Source organism: Acartia tonsa, chromosome 2 (genome assembly GCF_053477335.1).
Source record: "Acartia tonsa isolate MP-2025a chromosome 2, ASM5347733v1, whole genome shotgun sequence".
NCBI lineage: Eukaryota > Metazoa > Arthropoda > Copepoda > Calanoida > Acartiidae > Acartia > Acartia tonsa.
The window spans coordinates 60,470,282-60,486,522 of NC_137261.1; the positions used below are offsets into that span (position 1 = coordinate 60,470,282).

Consider the following 16,241-nt stretch of genomic DNA (forward strand, 5'->3'; position numbering starts at 1 on the left):
ATTATCCAGGTCAATACTGAAACTACAAAACTTACTAGTATCGTTTCTGTAAATAACATACCATACACCTGTCAAATGTGTAATAAAGTCAATATTTTTTAGAATTTTAGCTTGTGGAATGTTTGGAGCTCTCGAGTAGAACTGACACAAATTTTCTCGGTTCTACATTGTCGTCATAATAAACACTGATTGTAATCAATACGCTTAATTTGTTAATTTTAACTGACTAACAAATTTTCTCGGTTCAACATTGTCGTCATAATGAAATTTTTTGTATAATCTGTGACTGTTACATGAATATCCATCTTTTCTATGTTATAATTTCAGAGTTATAATTTTAATTAAAATGTAAGTTTTGAAACATATAAACTTTAAAAGACATCCAGTAAATAAATGAACATTTTGTTTAAAATTTAATTCAAGTGACTTGAGATGGTTGAGATGGAACTCAAGTTGTTCTCCATGGAACTGCAAAGCTCCACACTTCAAAACTGGTTCAACTCCAAAATCCTGAAAAAGAATATTCATTTTTAAATTAAGCAAAGGATTAACAAATCAAAAAGGCCTTACAAAAAGGAAAGTTAACTGTTTTGGGAAAATTTCATGGAGAAAGTAGATACAGCTTGTGTACGTGCCTGCTTATTAGAGAAAGTTTAATTCAGTTATCAATACATAACCAGACTGAGAGAAACTAAGAATGTCTTATAACGGGAATTTGGAGTTATGGTATGAATTAAATAGTCGTATGTTAGTTTTAAGAGAGAGTCTAGAGATTAGAGCCAGAACTGACATTGTCGAGATCCAGAGGGAGGTTTGTAAGAGGTTATATCAGCATGGATGGATTACTACACATCTTAATCGCTGCCGTCCTTCCCCTCTGCTGCCCGCCGCTGCCCAGGCTGCCGAACTGGCAGCTGTTCTTCACGAAGTAAACATGCACGAGGATGAATGTAATGCTGTTTAGATTTTAATAATATCCTGAATGTACTGTTTGAATAATATAAAGTAGTAAAATCTAATTTTAAATAGCTACCTATCTAGTACGTTATTTTTATGTATTAACTTTTGTCTAACCAGTTTAATATCTATCTAATAAATTTAATAATAGCTTAATTGTTAATATAATTTAGTATACAGTTTCATGAAGGTAGTTCGATGTGTGTCTGTGTATATTAACTTCATATTTGTTACGCTTGTATACATGGAAAATACCTTTTGGGGGCGAGGTGTTGCCGTAGTTGCGTGTAGGATTATTCCAACTATCTTTTATTACAAATAATTAAACACTTACTTTTAACTGATGAATTTCTGATGGCAACAGCTTCATGTTGGTGCAAGAAATGTTCCACGATCGAATTGCGGTCAGCTTATAATCAGAGAATACACCCAGCTGTGTGCGAAGCTAAACCTGAAAAAGAATATTAATTGAAATATAATTTATATATATTTTCAATATTATTTTACATAAAACACATCTTATAATATCTTTCTATTAAGGGTATAAAAATTCGTTAAGCTTAAAACAATCATAAACCTTAAAGGGCGAATATAGGTTGGATATAATATGAGCTTATTTCAAAGGTGCTATTATATAGATTATAATAAATAATTTAAAGATAATGACATATCTAATTGTATTAGTCTGTTTACAGCTTATAAAACCTGTCTAACTCAAGATAATATTATGTAATTAGTGTGGTTCCCTAAGAACTCAAACACTCTACCATCACACAAGGCTTCGTAGCAAGGTTGAATTAAAAAGCTTTCGTTAAAGGATAGTCTTAATAACATGGCCTAAAATATCCATGTTCTTATTAAAATTATTTTAACACTTACTTCTATGTAAACCATTCACTAATTGCAGCGCCCATATATTTTCTCACGAATCTGATTCCTGGCTAAGTCTGAAAAACAATATTAATTGAAATATAATTTGTTAATATTTCTATTATTATTTATATATATTAATAGTAGAATACTTTAAATATTAAGAATAGGATAAAAAGTCGTTCTTATATCATATCAAAAAGGTTTAAAAAATTATAAAACAAACAGTTTATCGAAGCAGCTTAAAACCATGCGTAAGGTCCTATATTATATTGATTTTTTTATTACATTATTTAAACACTTACTTCTATGTGAGCCAATCGTTGATTGCAGCGCCCAAATAGTTATTTCTGATGAATCAGTGTTGCTGAACCTGAAAAACAATATTCAATTTAAATATAATTTATTAATATTTCTTTTACATTTATATATATTAAACCCCTTAAAGAATTATTTAATATTAAGAATAGGATAAAAAGTGTTTCTTAGATCAAATGAAAAAGGCTTAAAACAATTATCCTATTATATAAATATATTAATATTGTTCTCTTTTACAACGAAGCTTTTTATTTATTTTAATCTATAGCTGAAACTCAAATTAAAAATAGGATGAGGCCTCGACTTTTCTCTTCCTACTTTAAGTGCCCCTAGAGGCTTCTAAGGGGCATAGCCGCTAGTAAAACTTAAACCGTTAATCGAAGGCAGCCTAAAACCGTACGCTCAAGGTCCTATATTATTAATGTTTTTATATTAAAATTATTTAAACACTTACTTTTACGCAAACCACTCTTTGATTGCAGGGTCCATATACTAACAGCCAAGACTGAAGATGGACACGTACTTTTTTAAACTTCTGAATATCAGCTCTCTAGCGTTCTTAAATGACATTCATATAAATCTTGTGAGATGGACCATCTCCTGTCAATCATACTTGGATATAACACGTATTTTCTCTAAGAGACTTGAAATAACACTCATTGTTTTCAATAGTTTTCAATGGGTATAGCGGCATTCATGCACATGCTCTGTACAGGTATACAACTTTATATTGAAAAATATTTCTTTTATATCCATTGCAATATATTTTTTTATATTTTATCGATGATATTTCATTTAAGTCATTGCAAAAATATATTACATTCACATTAAAAAAAATTTACATTAATTTAAACTTTCGTAACCCTGTTTTCACAAGATCAAATCAGCGTGCTCGACAAAGTTGCCAAACTTTAAAAAACACCTTATGTATATAATATTATTTTAATATTTTACTGGTTAATTAATTAAAACTGCATAACTTATATAATTCATGAAATGTTATTATTCGTTGCATTTTTACGATTAAAAATATAACCTGTCTTGCAAAGTGTTTTGCCACCTATTCAATCTGTATGTTGGCAACCGTAACTTTCCATCGGCGCAATATTCAACTGCACTATATGACTACGGTGCATTTTTGTATTTTAGTAATCATTTTTAGTGAAATTACAGTGAATTTTTAAGTTAATATGTAACATCTGTTTTATAATTCAAATTTTATCATTAATTATTGAGAATTCTTTGTAAAATATTCTTCGTATTCGTTTTTTCTCCCATTTTTGGGACTCTTTTTAGCTTACGTAATATACAGGACTTTTTTAAATGTAAAATTAATAAATATATTTCTTGCATCGTAGTATAAACGGATTTTCGCAAATATAGGAGTACAATTATAAGAATGAAACTACTTTTTTTGCCCAGAGGTGCCGGAGGCACTGGCTAAAATAACTGTTTTTAATCTTATGCTTTTAGATTTTTATATTCGTAGAAAACCATGGATATAATACGATATGCTAGTTATCTAGTTTTTTGCGTATGAATGAGAACACCTGTTCCTATCCACCGGATTCGAATGAATACGAGCTATTTTTATTTTGTAATTTTTTATTTCTTAAATATTCTACCTTTTCAGATAGTTCTGAATAACAGGCTATTCAAGTCAATCACCTGGACGCGTACATCATAATAACAGGTAGGGGTGTATATTAGCTGTATAAGATTTATTTTTTTTCTCCTGCTACAAAATTTGTTTTAAATAAATAATTGTTTAAGGACAAATAAAATACCGGAAAGTTAAAAAACATTAATCACACCCCTCCCAAAAATAAACAAGACAAACAAAATAATCATTCCTCAAATTAGGATGAATCCATACCAATACCACGAGCTGCATGACAGATGGGACGCCCTCATGGTTAGGATGTTGAGACTCTTCTCCAAGCTAAATATTCGAGTTCAAGAAGAATCATGTGGCATTGATGACGGTGTTGAAATAGTAAAACTGTTATACCATCACGGTTGGGTAGAGACACACTTAAAGAAGAATGAACCTATGCCCGAGAATCTCTACGAGAACGAGAGACCCCGCCTGGATGATACCGAGAGATATGTCATTGACCATGAAGCCAACTGTGCACCTTTCCTCACCAACGTCAGCCCTTTTTTCTAAATAAAACCCATAGTAACACATATCTTTTCTTAATTTAGATTAACCTGCCCGGCCCTGCTAATATTCAACATCATGAGTTCTTCAGATTCTGACGAGCAGGAAAGAATAAGGAAAGGTAAAAACTACGAAATTATTGCAGGGGTGTATATTCTGCTCCGGGGGGGGGGGGGAGGGGGAAAAAAGAAATAAGTGGATCAATGATGGAAGTTGCTTCAAATCACCTGCTCTTGTTCATGGCTAGTTGTCTTTTGTAGCAGGGGAAAAAATTGTTTTTAACCAAAAAATGTTTCAGAATTCTTTGAGTTTCTTCATTAAAAAACGCTTTAGTTTTCTCATTTTTAATTCAATGTTCTTTCCTTTCAGGGAAGAGAAAGGAGAAGCTAGGAGAAGCCGAGCTCGCCGCCGGCGATTTCATCCAGCCTCCGGATATCCATGCTGAAAGCGAATTGTAATTGTAATTTGTGGCGTTATCCTCTTAGAAAATTTTGTTTCTATTATTTAACTCCCCATCCCCCCCCCCCCCCCCAAACTAAATTGCTGGGTTAGGTTAGGCTAGGTTAAGTTATACGGCTAGGTAGAGGCCAGGGGCCGTTTTTCTAGGGGGGGGGGGTATTTCCTAAGAGGATAACATCAATTTGTTCTTTCAGAACATTTACGTTAACCTCTCTTTGATTGCAGCGCCCATATATTTTATAATTAAGTACCCATGGTGACAGAGCTCGAGCCCCACTGGTCGTGCAGATATATAATTTCCTGCATATAAACATTAATAAACATTATTTACCCCTAAAGCCGACGATTACGTATGCACGTGTACAGTTTTTTAAGCTTCTGGCTATAGCTCTCTAGGAGATCTTAATTGATATGTTTTATTTTTTGTTTTTTTTTATAATATTTTTGTTATGTTGTTTTCGTTGTTTTACATTATTTATTTTATAGCAAATTAGCAAATTTTCTGGGTTCAACACTGTCGTTATAATAAAACTCCATGCAACTGCAGAATTCTGCAAAAGTCACGACCAGTGGGGCTCGATTATATATGCGTTCGTCGGCTTTTCAGGGAAGGCAGGAAATTTATATAGGTATTATCCTGGTCAGGACTGGAACAAACAAAATTTTATGTATATTGTATATTGTATATAGTTATTTTTTTCAAAGAAAAAAATGTCAGACCAACGCTGGATGACGTATGTAATTTGATCACAATTTTGATAGGTAAGTAAATTAATTTTATAGACAATCAAAGATTAAATAAGGGTATTTTCTTATGTTTGTAACTCTAACTCTTTATTTTGTGAGTTCCTTTGACATTTAATTTTGGTTTCAAAAAGTGTCACTCCCCCCCCCCCCTTTTTTACTTTCTCCTTCTTTCGTTATATGTAAACAATTAATAACCTTATTATTATAACCAGGGGTGTATATTCTGCACAAGATTTATTTTTTTTCCCCTGCTACAAAATTTTTTTATTTTTTTTCCCCCCTAGATTTTTCTGAAAAAGTAGGGGGGGAAATAGAAAAATATTTAAAGAACTCTATATTTCATTTATTTTATCCCTCCTACCACACATTTTTTTAGTTTTTTTAACCAAGGAGGGGGGCGAAATGGAAAAAATGTTTTCAGTTTTCTTAATTTTTACATTTTTTTTCCCTCCAACCACTTTTTTTTTATTTCCCCCCCCCCCCCCTGAGCAGGGGATCCCATGCAGAATATACATCCCTGATTATAACATATACTTCTTATTTCAGGAGTTACCTATACACCCCTGTTAGACGTTATTGAAATGGGAGACAATTTGATTGGTACACTCTCTAAAGCTCTACTGAAGCGTATAAGAAGTGGAGATAAGAGGAAAAATGTACAGGTGACTTTTTACAACTAATTATTTCTACATATTTAAGATGAGACCTTACTTTTCATTACTGTACTTAAAGTATAATCTATGCTCGACTTTAATTTCTATTTTTCACTTGCAGTCAGCGCACTATAAACATGCTTGCTCTTACACCAGTATAGTCATATGTACTATAATCAATTGACACGTGTAGCTTGCCCAAATAACGATCCATAACAACTCCCCTATATTATTTTAAATAAGTAATTCACTAATTATGTAATCTTTTTCCAGTTGCAGCATAAACTGAGGACCATAAGAAAACTCTTCTGTAATGCAACGAGAGCCAGAAGTAAATACTGGCGCAAGAAACATCAACAAAGTGAAGACAGTCAGCCATTACTAGAAGAAGAACAGCAGGAGGATTTGATGGATGTGGAATATGAGAACGAAACTGCATCGTCAAAAGGTAACCTACAATATCTGTAATATAAAGTAGAACGATGTCGGTCTGTCTGTTTGTTGTTTGTTTGTCCAAATTCCCACAAACATTGTCTCCCAATTTTTGTTTTTTATTTTCCTTTCAATCTAAATTTCAAACAATTGGTTTGATCAAACGTTAGTTAAGTTTGTCTCAAGATATCCTTGTTCCAGGGGTGTATATTCTACATGGGATCCCTTAACCTAACCCACCTTCACCCACTCTCTACATTTATCTACTTTTTCTGGAATTTTTAATTTTTTAACTTTCTAATTTGACTAGTTTTTCTTTACGGCATTATCCTTATACTAAAGTAACAGGATGTCTGTGTGTCTGTTCAAAAGGATCTTGCTAACCGCTGAACCGATTGGGTTCTCCTTTACAGGGTAGCTTCACATAGGTCCCGGGAAGGTTTATAACTATAAAACATCATGTTTAACATCGTATTTTTTTAGGTAAAGTTTGTACAGGCTGCAATACCAACTTCACAAAGGAAACCGAAAGTTTATGTTATCAATGCTACGCAAACCAAGTTTTGGAGCGATTAAATAACAATCCTGAAGAAACGGACTACATTAATATTGTTGTAGACAATATTAACAATAATACCAGTCACGATAATAATGATACAGACAATGACAGCATTTAAGATGCCAAGGACTGGGAACACGTCAAATTGTTTGATATACCTGAAGATGATTTTTACCCAGATGATGACGATGACCCTGATGACGAACCTGATGGCGATCATGACGGGGATCCCTTCAAACATCTTACAGAACTTGAGAAAGAAATTGTTAATGATTTCAGAAGCGTTTGTGTTCAAGACAACCCCATCTCTCACCACAAAGTTAGAATCATCCTGGGGATTCTGAAACGCTTGTGTATTTTCAAATTTCCGTCATATAATACATTATTCAAACCCAAATACAAAGTTGAAATCAAAGAAAACAAATATAATCCTACAAATGCTCCTGGTTCACTGATTGAGTGCAGGTATGTTTATATACGATTTAGAAAGCGTAGCATTTCTATAATCATTACCAGAATTTCCGTACGTCCATTTTAAACATGTCGATTTTTCTCCTTTTTTAACAACAAACTTTCAAGTGTTCTAATTATCAGTTTGATCATTCTTTGGTATATTGCTTCCTGCGACAACTTCAGAACAATATTATAAGCGAAGCCACTCTATAATTAAGTCCTTAAAATTTAAGTATGTGCATAAACCTTATCCTTCTTCAAGCATTTTTTTTTAACAAATTTACTTTAATATTTTTAAATTCAGTTCAGATACTTCACAATTGTTAATGTCCGTTTGTCGTACCGTTTCAGTGCTTTGGTTTTTATGGATGTTGTCATCCTTGTTCCATTACTTTTCATCGTAATATTATTTGGAGCCCGATGGTGCAAAATTTCTTTGAATTATGCAAGTTTTAGTTAAAAATATATTTCTTTTTCCAGATTCCCTACCTATGAGATCCTCCAAGACGCCATCACAGACTATAAACGGTTGAATGGACAACAGGCCGTTGATGATCATATAACTTTTGACATCTCGGGCGACGGAGTGAAAGCAGCTCAGGGATCTCATATCTCCTATTATACTGTCTGGATTAGGTAAGTAATTAATATATTGTGGATTTGAAAGGGTTGGGTTGGGATAAAGTTCTTTTCATATACAGCATGACCCTCGAAAAGGTATTTTTTAGGATTGGCAGCCTATATTTCAAAGGATATCAAAATATTTGTTTTACATCAATTGACAGCCCAGATTTTTAAAGCCAAAGTTTAGGAAACCATTCAATAAACAAATAAGAAAGAAAACTAAGTTTACAATTGATACTTTTTTCTATTGCATTCATATATAAAAATCTGTCTTACTGTATACCAGGACTTAATTAATACCATAAGTAAACCTAGTTTTTACCACTTTTACGGTAAAATTTTACCAGCCTTTACGTTTTATAAATCAGTGACTACAATTTTAAGTCTAAAGTATTAAATGCTATTATTATTAATTCTTCTTTATTATTTCAGGTTATTCTTCAACAAAGATTTCAGTGTTATATTGCCAGTCAGCATATTTGAGAAGACGAGGAAGCGTCCCTACAGTTACAACTTTCTGGATAATGTTACCCGATTCATCAACAAACTAATTCAAGAAGGATTACCTGGACATACCTTTGAATGTAGAACCATCATCCACGATGCCGTTGCCAGAGCCGATGTATTCGGCCTTCTTGGCCATGGATCAAAAAATGGATGCCCACACTGTGACCTTCCAGGGATGGCTTTTTCACAGACTTATCTCCGTCAAAAGAACTTGGTATTGTTCGAATCAATGAATGTATTTTACCCCAGTGACAGTCAAAATATGGGTACGCCGAGGTCTGACGAGAAATTCCGCAAGTTTGAGGAAAATAATCAGAACACGAAAACCAGTTTTTCTGACCTTGACCCGAGCTTGGATCTAATACAAGATTGCCCCAGTGATCCGATGCACGCGTTGCACCTGGGCTATGTAAAGAAAGTGATGACGTACCTGAAGAAAGGACGTAATTGTTATCCAGAATTGGAAGAAGAAGACTTAGTTCAAATGGAGAGAATTACAGGGATGTACTGCATTTGACTAAAGAAATGACGCGTAAAATAGGTGTTTTCTTCGCGCATTTCTCGGCACTGCGATAAAATTTTGCAGTTTTGGATTTATGTCTATTACACATTATTTGTACGCCTTGTTATGCCGCTTAAAAGAGTGTTAGTTTGAAAAGTTTAAAGAACTTAAATTTTGAAAATTTTCTCCTTATCACCCATATTTTACCATGAACTGCAGTAACTCCAATTATAGATGAAATCAACGATCAATTGAAACTTGTTGGCGATTTTGATCGCGTTCCCCGTACGTCCATCATGCGCCTGACAGAGAAGCAGCTAGCCCTCAATTTGAAAAGTTCTAAATTCAAAGTACTGGGCTTCTACCATATGATATTTTATGCAGAGGTAGGTTTTTACCATATTATAATCTTTTTAGAATTTAAAGCTTATTTCAGTTTCATTATATTGTATAGCAATAACATTTTTTTTAAATTTGCGCACGTGTGCTATATTATATATATATATTTCTATTGAGGAGGGTGGACTTCCAATAAGTATATAGGGCGAAGCCCCTAGAGGCTAGGGGCGAAACAGCTAGTTTTACCTTAAATTATTACAATGTTTTTTTTTTCCAGTTGGCAAATCTTAAAGATGAACAACGTCTGATATGCAAGTTTTTATTTCACATATTGCGCAGTCTCGAAGAGCATATAACAACTGAACGTGTGGCTGAGCTCAAGACCATGATAATGGTCCTGAACTCAAAATTGGCGGAGATGTACGGCGAATCGTGCTTGAGTTACAATACTCACATGCTTTACCATATGCCGGAACATGTCCGCCGATTTGGACCATCCATGGCGTTCAGTTGTTATAGTTTCGAAAGTGCCAATCATGTGATATCAACTTACATCCGCGGCTATAATTTTGGCCTTAAAGAGGTTTCAAACAGGTAATACTATTTTTTTTTAGTTGAGTTCCTTTGACTTTTAGTTTTGGTTTCAAGAAGTGTCACTTCCCCCCCCCCCCACTCTTTACAAATTTTAATGTAATTTTTAAAAATGTAACATAACTTTCTTTCCGTGTATTGCTTCAAACACTTAAGCTATAACGATTTCACCAGCAACATACCTTTCCGTTTAACAGCCATTAATGACATAAATGACATATTTAGATTGTTGATGTTTCACACAGTGAAACCGTACATAAATCCGAAGCTGGCTGTCAGGGGAAATAGGACTGCCAACAAACGAAAGTTCGAGAGTAATCAATTCTATACAGACTGCCAAGACCTCTACTTTGTCCCAGACTGCCGTCGTGATAAAACAGTATGGTTGGTCCACAAAGTGAGGACATTTTTTCCGGCATACACCTTTCCTGAAGATTCCAGAATAATAGGTAGGGGTGTATATTTTGCACATGATTAATTGTTGTATAGAAATATTTCATGAACTATATATTTCATCTAATTCCTTTTTAACCTACCACAATTTATTTGTAATTCTCTTATCATGACAGGAGGAGAGTGTGGTAAAGGGGGGGTCTAGGAAATATGAATTAAGTTTTATGGTTTTAAACACTGAAAATATACACCCCTGGTATTAGGAGTAGGCAAGACTGACGATCCCGAAGACTATAGCCATCCTCCAACACAACTAGCCTCCAACCTACTGAAGTACAGAGTAGCATGTATCTCCGTACACCTGTTGCATCAAGATGTGTCCATCGTAATTCCTATCGGAATTTAATTTTGTACATTGAAAGCAGAGAAAGGGGGGGGGGGGGAAGTGACACTTTTTAAAACCAAAACTAAAAGTTCCATATTGTACCCCTATAAAACAACTGCCATGCAAAATGTCAGATCTGTAACTGTTTCTTTAGTTCAGTTCCTTTGACTTTTAGTTTTGGTTTCAAAAAGTGTCACTTTCCCCCCCCCCCCTTTTGTTATAATATGTATGTAAAATGTTGTAAAATTCAACTGAAGGCCCTTCCCTCTTTATTTGGAATTTATGTGAAATGTACTTTAAAATATTTTTTTCATTAAAATTATTTTTTATAGCTAATTTTAAAAAAGGCATTTCAACTTAATTTAGTAAAACCCTACCTTTTTGGCCATCGATGGGTATGAAGTTAAAGTGTTATAAGTCTAGTCTGTAATTTGAAAGAGTACATGTTTGCAATTTAATTTAATTTTACATAAAATTTTAATTTCTGTCTACACATTTCAGATTTAAAAATATGTAAATTGCCCATGCCAACGACCTGGATAGAACAGCGAAATTTTGACTGGCAATTGACCAAGCTAGATGCCAAAATGACGAGGACTGGAAAGAGTGCTAGTTCTGGAAAGGTAAAAATTATATTTAAGGCCTAATTTACTATTGTACAAATTGCTGCTACCCTTCGCCCTTAAAACTTATAAATTCGCATGTTACCGGATCGAAAGGAAAACCTTATCGGTTCATGCTTAACAGACCACAAAAGATTATTGACCAAGTATAATTATTTATTAATTTTCCACAGTGTGTTTAACATTTGATATTAGTAATTAAAATTCTAGGGGCGTAGCCACTGCTATCTAATATCTTATTATGCATTGTAAATACAACAATTATTTCTTGTTTTAGAACAACAAGCCTACTGGAGGTGGCAAACCTAATGGAAGTGCCAGAGGTGGAAGTGCCAAAGCTGGAAGTGCCAAACCTGGAAGTGCCAAACCTGGAAGTACCAAATCTACTGGAGGTGGCAAAGGTACAACAGCAAAGGTAGGATTTTAAGTTTTATTGTTATCGGTTTTTGGTTTGTTGGTGTTTTGTTGTTATACTAAACTTACTAACATGATGTCTGTTTGTGGGTTTGTACCAACAAATCTCGTTAACCGTTGAACAAATTGGGTCCCTCTAACCATATAACTTAACCTAGCCTAACCTAACACAGTCATTTTGTCGGGAGAGGGGGGGGGGGAGGGTAAAGTTTTAAAAAATAGAAGAAAAAAATTCCTAACAGGATAATGCCGGTGTTGTTTAAAACTATAATCCTCGGTAAGTAATGCTTTACAATAATTATCTATATTATTTTAGAAGACAACTAGAACCACAACATCTCCAATAAGGATTACCCCACCTCCATCTCCACGGCCACGGCCCCCCTCCGCGAGTCAACGGACCGAGAGAGCTGTAGTTCCTCCTGCAACATCATCACGACCCCAGTCATCACAACCCCAGGGATCATCTGCCCCTTCTGGTAGAACCGTAGAGATGGTAGAAAGCGAGTTATTTTTTTTATTTCATTTTGTCATCCAGAGGATACAAATTACAATTATTTAGGATATATATCGACTTAGCCTGGAAAAAATAACTTGTAAGATTTGACTAAATTTTTGGTAAACATTGACCAATAAAAATTTACCTTGTAAATTTTTACAAAGAAGTTGGTCAAATTTTACCAAGTTGATTTTTTTGTCAAAGTCCAAAAATCTGGACTTAGCCTAAAAATTTACCTTGTCAATTTTTACCAAAAAGTTGGTCAAATTTTACCAAGTTTTTTTGTTTGTCAAAGTCCAAAAATGCTGGAAGATGCTTAGGATCACTTGCTCTTGTTTGTGGATAGTCCTCTTTTCTACCACGTAGTTTTTAAAATACCAAGACTTGAAAATATGTGGTTTAATATGTTTAATTTTAAGGATTTGTTGACCGGGGCCGTTATGAACCAAATTCAGAACCAATTTCAGCAGCTACGTACTTACTTCGCCTCACACATAAGAAATCAAATAGAGCCCATTAATGCGTCCATCAGAAAATTGGCAAACAAATCGTCCACAAACCATGAATTACTAAAGAATGACATCAAAGACCTGCAAGACAGTGTATCAAGAGATATGGCTGAAAATACTGTAACGCTGACAACAGAAATGAAGAAAACCGGAAAAATAGTGGAAACCTTGGTGACTGATCTAAGAAGACTGACCAATGTGGATGAGCAACTTGAGGAGGAGGCGAATAAAGGGCCTAGTGAGAATCAGGATGTTGTCGTGGACCGTATTTTCTCACCAGAATTTTTCAAAGACAGAATACAGAACCATGACCCCTTGAAAAAAGATGGTTATATGCGAAGAGAAGAAATTGTCTTTTTCATCCACAATTTCAATGACCCACTGAAAGTGCATAAAGACTGGCAAACCTTACTGAAGATATGCAGAGACACAATCACCTTCCTATGGGTCGTGTTCGAGCAGTTCACCTTTGACGCCCGCATCACCGCTGCCTTTTGGACTGCTCCGGAACTTATTGATGACGAAACTGGTAAGTAAATATTATTTTGTAAATTTGACATGATGAGAAAACGTGTAAAACAGGGAGAAGGGAGGTGGGGGCAAGGGAAATAAACCGAATAAAAGGGGCATTCCTATTCTTGCTAGCAGCTGACCATGTACAATAATCTTTTTATATATATATTTTATTTGTGAAAATAAATCTTGTGCAGAATATACACCCCTGGTACAATAATAAACATGTACCTATGCATAGTTAATTCAAAATTTCATTATTATTTCAGTGGAACGTTTCTTGGACCATTGTAAGTTAGTGCTTAAGACCAAGTACCTACATGAAGCTATCCCACCAAATTTGTGGAGAACAGGAACCTATGTGTCTTCAAGCGACATCTTTCAAGTGAGGAACCACGTACAAGCTTGTAGGTAATTCAATTATTTATCGCATCTTATTATAAACAGTTTTCCGCGTCTATTAAATGTGAAAGTGGTAGTTTCACAAAATGCATTTCAATGTTCTTTAGTTAAAAAAGTAGTTTCACGAAATGTTAACTGCATATTGTATTCTTGTTAAATTGTTAAACTACATTTCTATGGCATATGTTTCAAAGAATTTCAATTTTGTACCATGTATTTTTTTATGTGGCAAGACTTTTAGTTCATCTTTTCTTGATATATGTTATATATTGAGACTGTTTTGATATAAACCCTTTTTTTATCTAGGTTCAAGCGCAATTTCGAACACACTTTTACCACGGACGCGAATGGTTGTTGTGAAAATATGAAGAAAGCCCAAGATTATATGATTGATAATGAAGATCCTGTCATCTGGAGGTTGTTTAGAGCGCTGGTAACGCGAAAACAAGAACGCGTATTGTCCTCCCCCACCTACAATTTCGATGATGTTTTTGAACTCAAGCCAAGCAAGAAGACAAGCAAGAAGAAAGGCAAGAAGGAAAAGCCACAGAAACGATCAGCCTTAGAGATGTGTGGATTGTATCTGGCCCCTGCAGAGATACAAAGAATTAAGCGGCGTATTAAACCGAAGACAATCACAACTTCAACACCAGGTGTTACAGCCGAAGACAAGAAATTTTACTACATGTTAGGTGGCTACTCAATGGGTTGCTTACCCCACGAAGTTCAAGGAAAGAACCAGATTTACTTGAAAAGAAACAATGACAGGTTGAGTACTTCATATCAGATAAAAAATTATGCTGACATTGAGAAAGCAAAGAACCCCAAGCACTTTTTCAAGACAGTCCATAGTGATTCGAAGGTTATAGCAAGAGCTGTAATGTATTATAAGTACGCCACACAAAATTTGAAACCAGAAATGAGTGAAGAACAGACAAAGATTCACAATGCCAGTGAGAAAGCAGCAGTAATTTCCAGAAATAGAAAGATCGGAAGAAAGAACACCACTGCTGATGAATCCACTGCTGATGAATCCACTGCTGATGATTCCACTGCTGATGATTCCACTGCTGATGAATCCACTGATGGTGAAGACAATGATGGTGAAGGCAATCATGGTGGAGGCAATGCTGTTGAAGACAATGATGCTGAAGGCAATGCTGTTGAAGAAAATGGTATGGAAAACATTGCTGATGAAGAAAGCAACAATGGTGAGCTTGTTGATGAAAGAGGCAATGACAACGACGTTGAAATGAATTCAAATGATGATCAGATTGGGAATGAGTTTGGCATACCACCCGCGGAGAATCCAGCAGTAACTCCAGAACCAGTAAAGCAACCAGTAAAGCCACGTAGATTATATGATGATCCAATGGTCAACAGCCAGTCCAATAATAAATCCTATGTAAATATATTTGAAAACCTCACAAGCTCCAAAAGGAAGAAGCATGGAAAAGGAAAGTGCCCGAAAAAGTTGAAGAAGATAATTATTTGTGAAACAGACGATGAGGCCCAAAATCTGGAAAATCTTGATGACACCGTGCCAATGGAAGATGATGAACCACCACCAAACTTGCCACCACTGCAAAGACAGAAAGAATTTTCTGGACGAAATAATTCAATCACAGGTACATATTTGTTGAACATTAATTATTATTTATAAGTTTTATCTTTCCTCGTATTGTGTATATACTGCACAAGATTTTTTTTTCCTCTGCTACTAATTTTTTAAAAATTTTTCTTCCCCCCCCTAGTTTTTTTTCACCAAGTAGGGGGAAAATGGAAAAATATTTATAGAACTCTATGATTTATTTATTCTATCCCTCCTACAACACATTTCCTTCTAAAAGTTTTTTTTCACCAAGTAGGGGGGGGGGGGGGATGGAAAAAATGTTTTCAGTTTGCTTTTTGTTTGGAAACGTATAAAATTAATGTATAAATTAATTATTTACAGGCAACAGTAACGAGAGACAGGTGACTGGAAAGGCAACAAGTGTCGTGGAAAGCAGCAATGATGAGAAGGATGAGGATGCCGAAGGTATTGTTATTTATAGTTTGAAAAACGTAGGAACTGTATCACCTAAATTTAAGTTTATTAATATTTTAGTTGAGAAGTAGTCTTAGATAAAAACCCTGTGCATTAATTTTGTTTTAAGGGAAACTTCGTACAGGCCCTGACAGGGTTTTAGGCTAAAATTTGTATGGGCGCAGCCGCTATCTATAATACTAAGTAGCTTAATGTCTGTCCGGCCGTCAGAAGCTTAAGATCTCAGTAACCACTGAATCGATCGGATTCTACTCTTCTGTGTATTGGTCCTGCGGTGATTT

General features: G+C 34.7%; 1 protein-coding gene across 1 annotated transcript; it reads left to right on the forward strand.

The window, feature by feature from the left end:
* Positions 1 to 4,387: 4,387 nt before the first annotated feature.
* LOC145312645 (uncharacterized) lies at positions 4,388 to 9,285 on the forward strand. Its single transcript, XM_080151906.1, has 6 exons — positions 4,388 to 4,430; positions 6,062 to 6,177; positions 6,442 to 6,616; positions 7,339 to 7,510; positions 8,093 to 8,248; positions 8,669 to 9,285. Exons 1-6 carry the CDS (start codon positions 4,388 to 4,390, stop codon positions 9,258 to 9,260), a joined length of 1,254 nt encoding a protein of 417 aa, XP_080008032.1. The 3' UTR covers positions 9,261 to 9,285.
* The last annotated feature ends 6,956 nt before the right edge of the window (positions 9,286 to 16,241 follow it).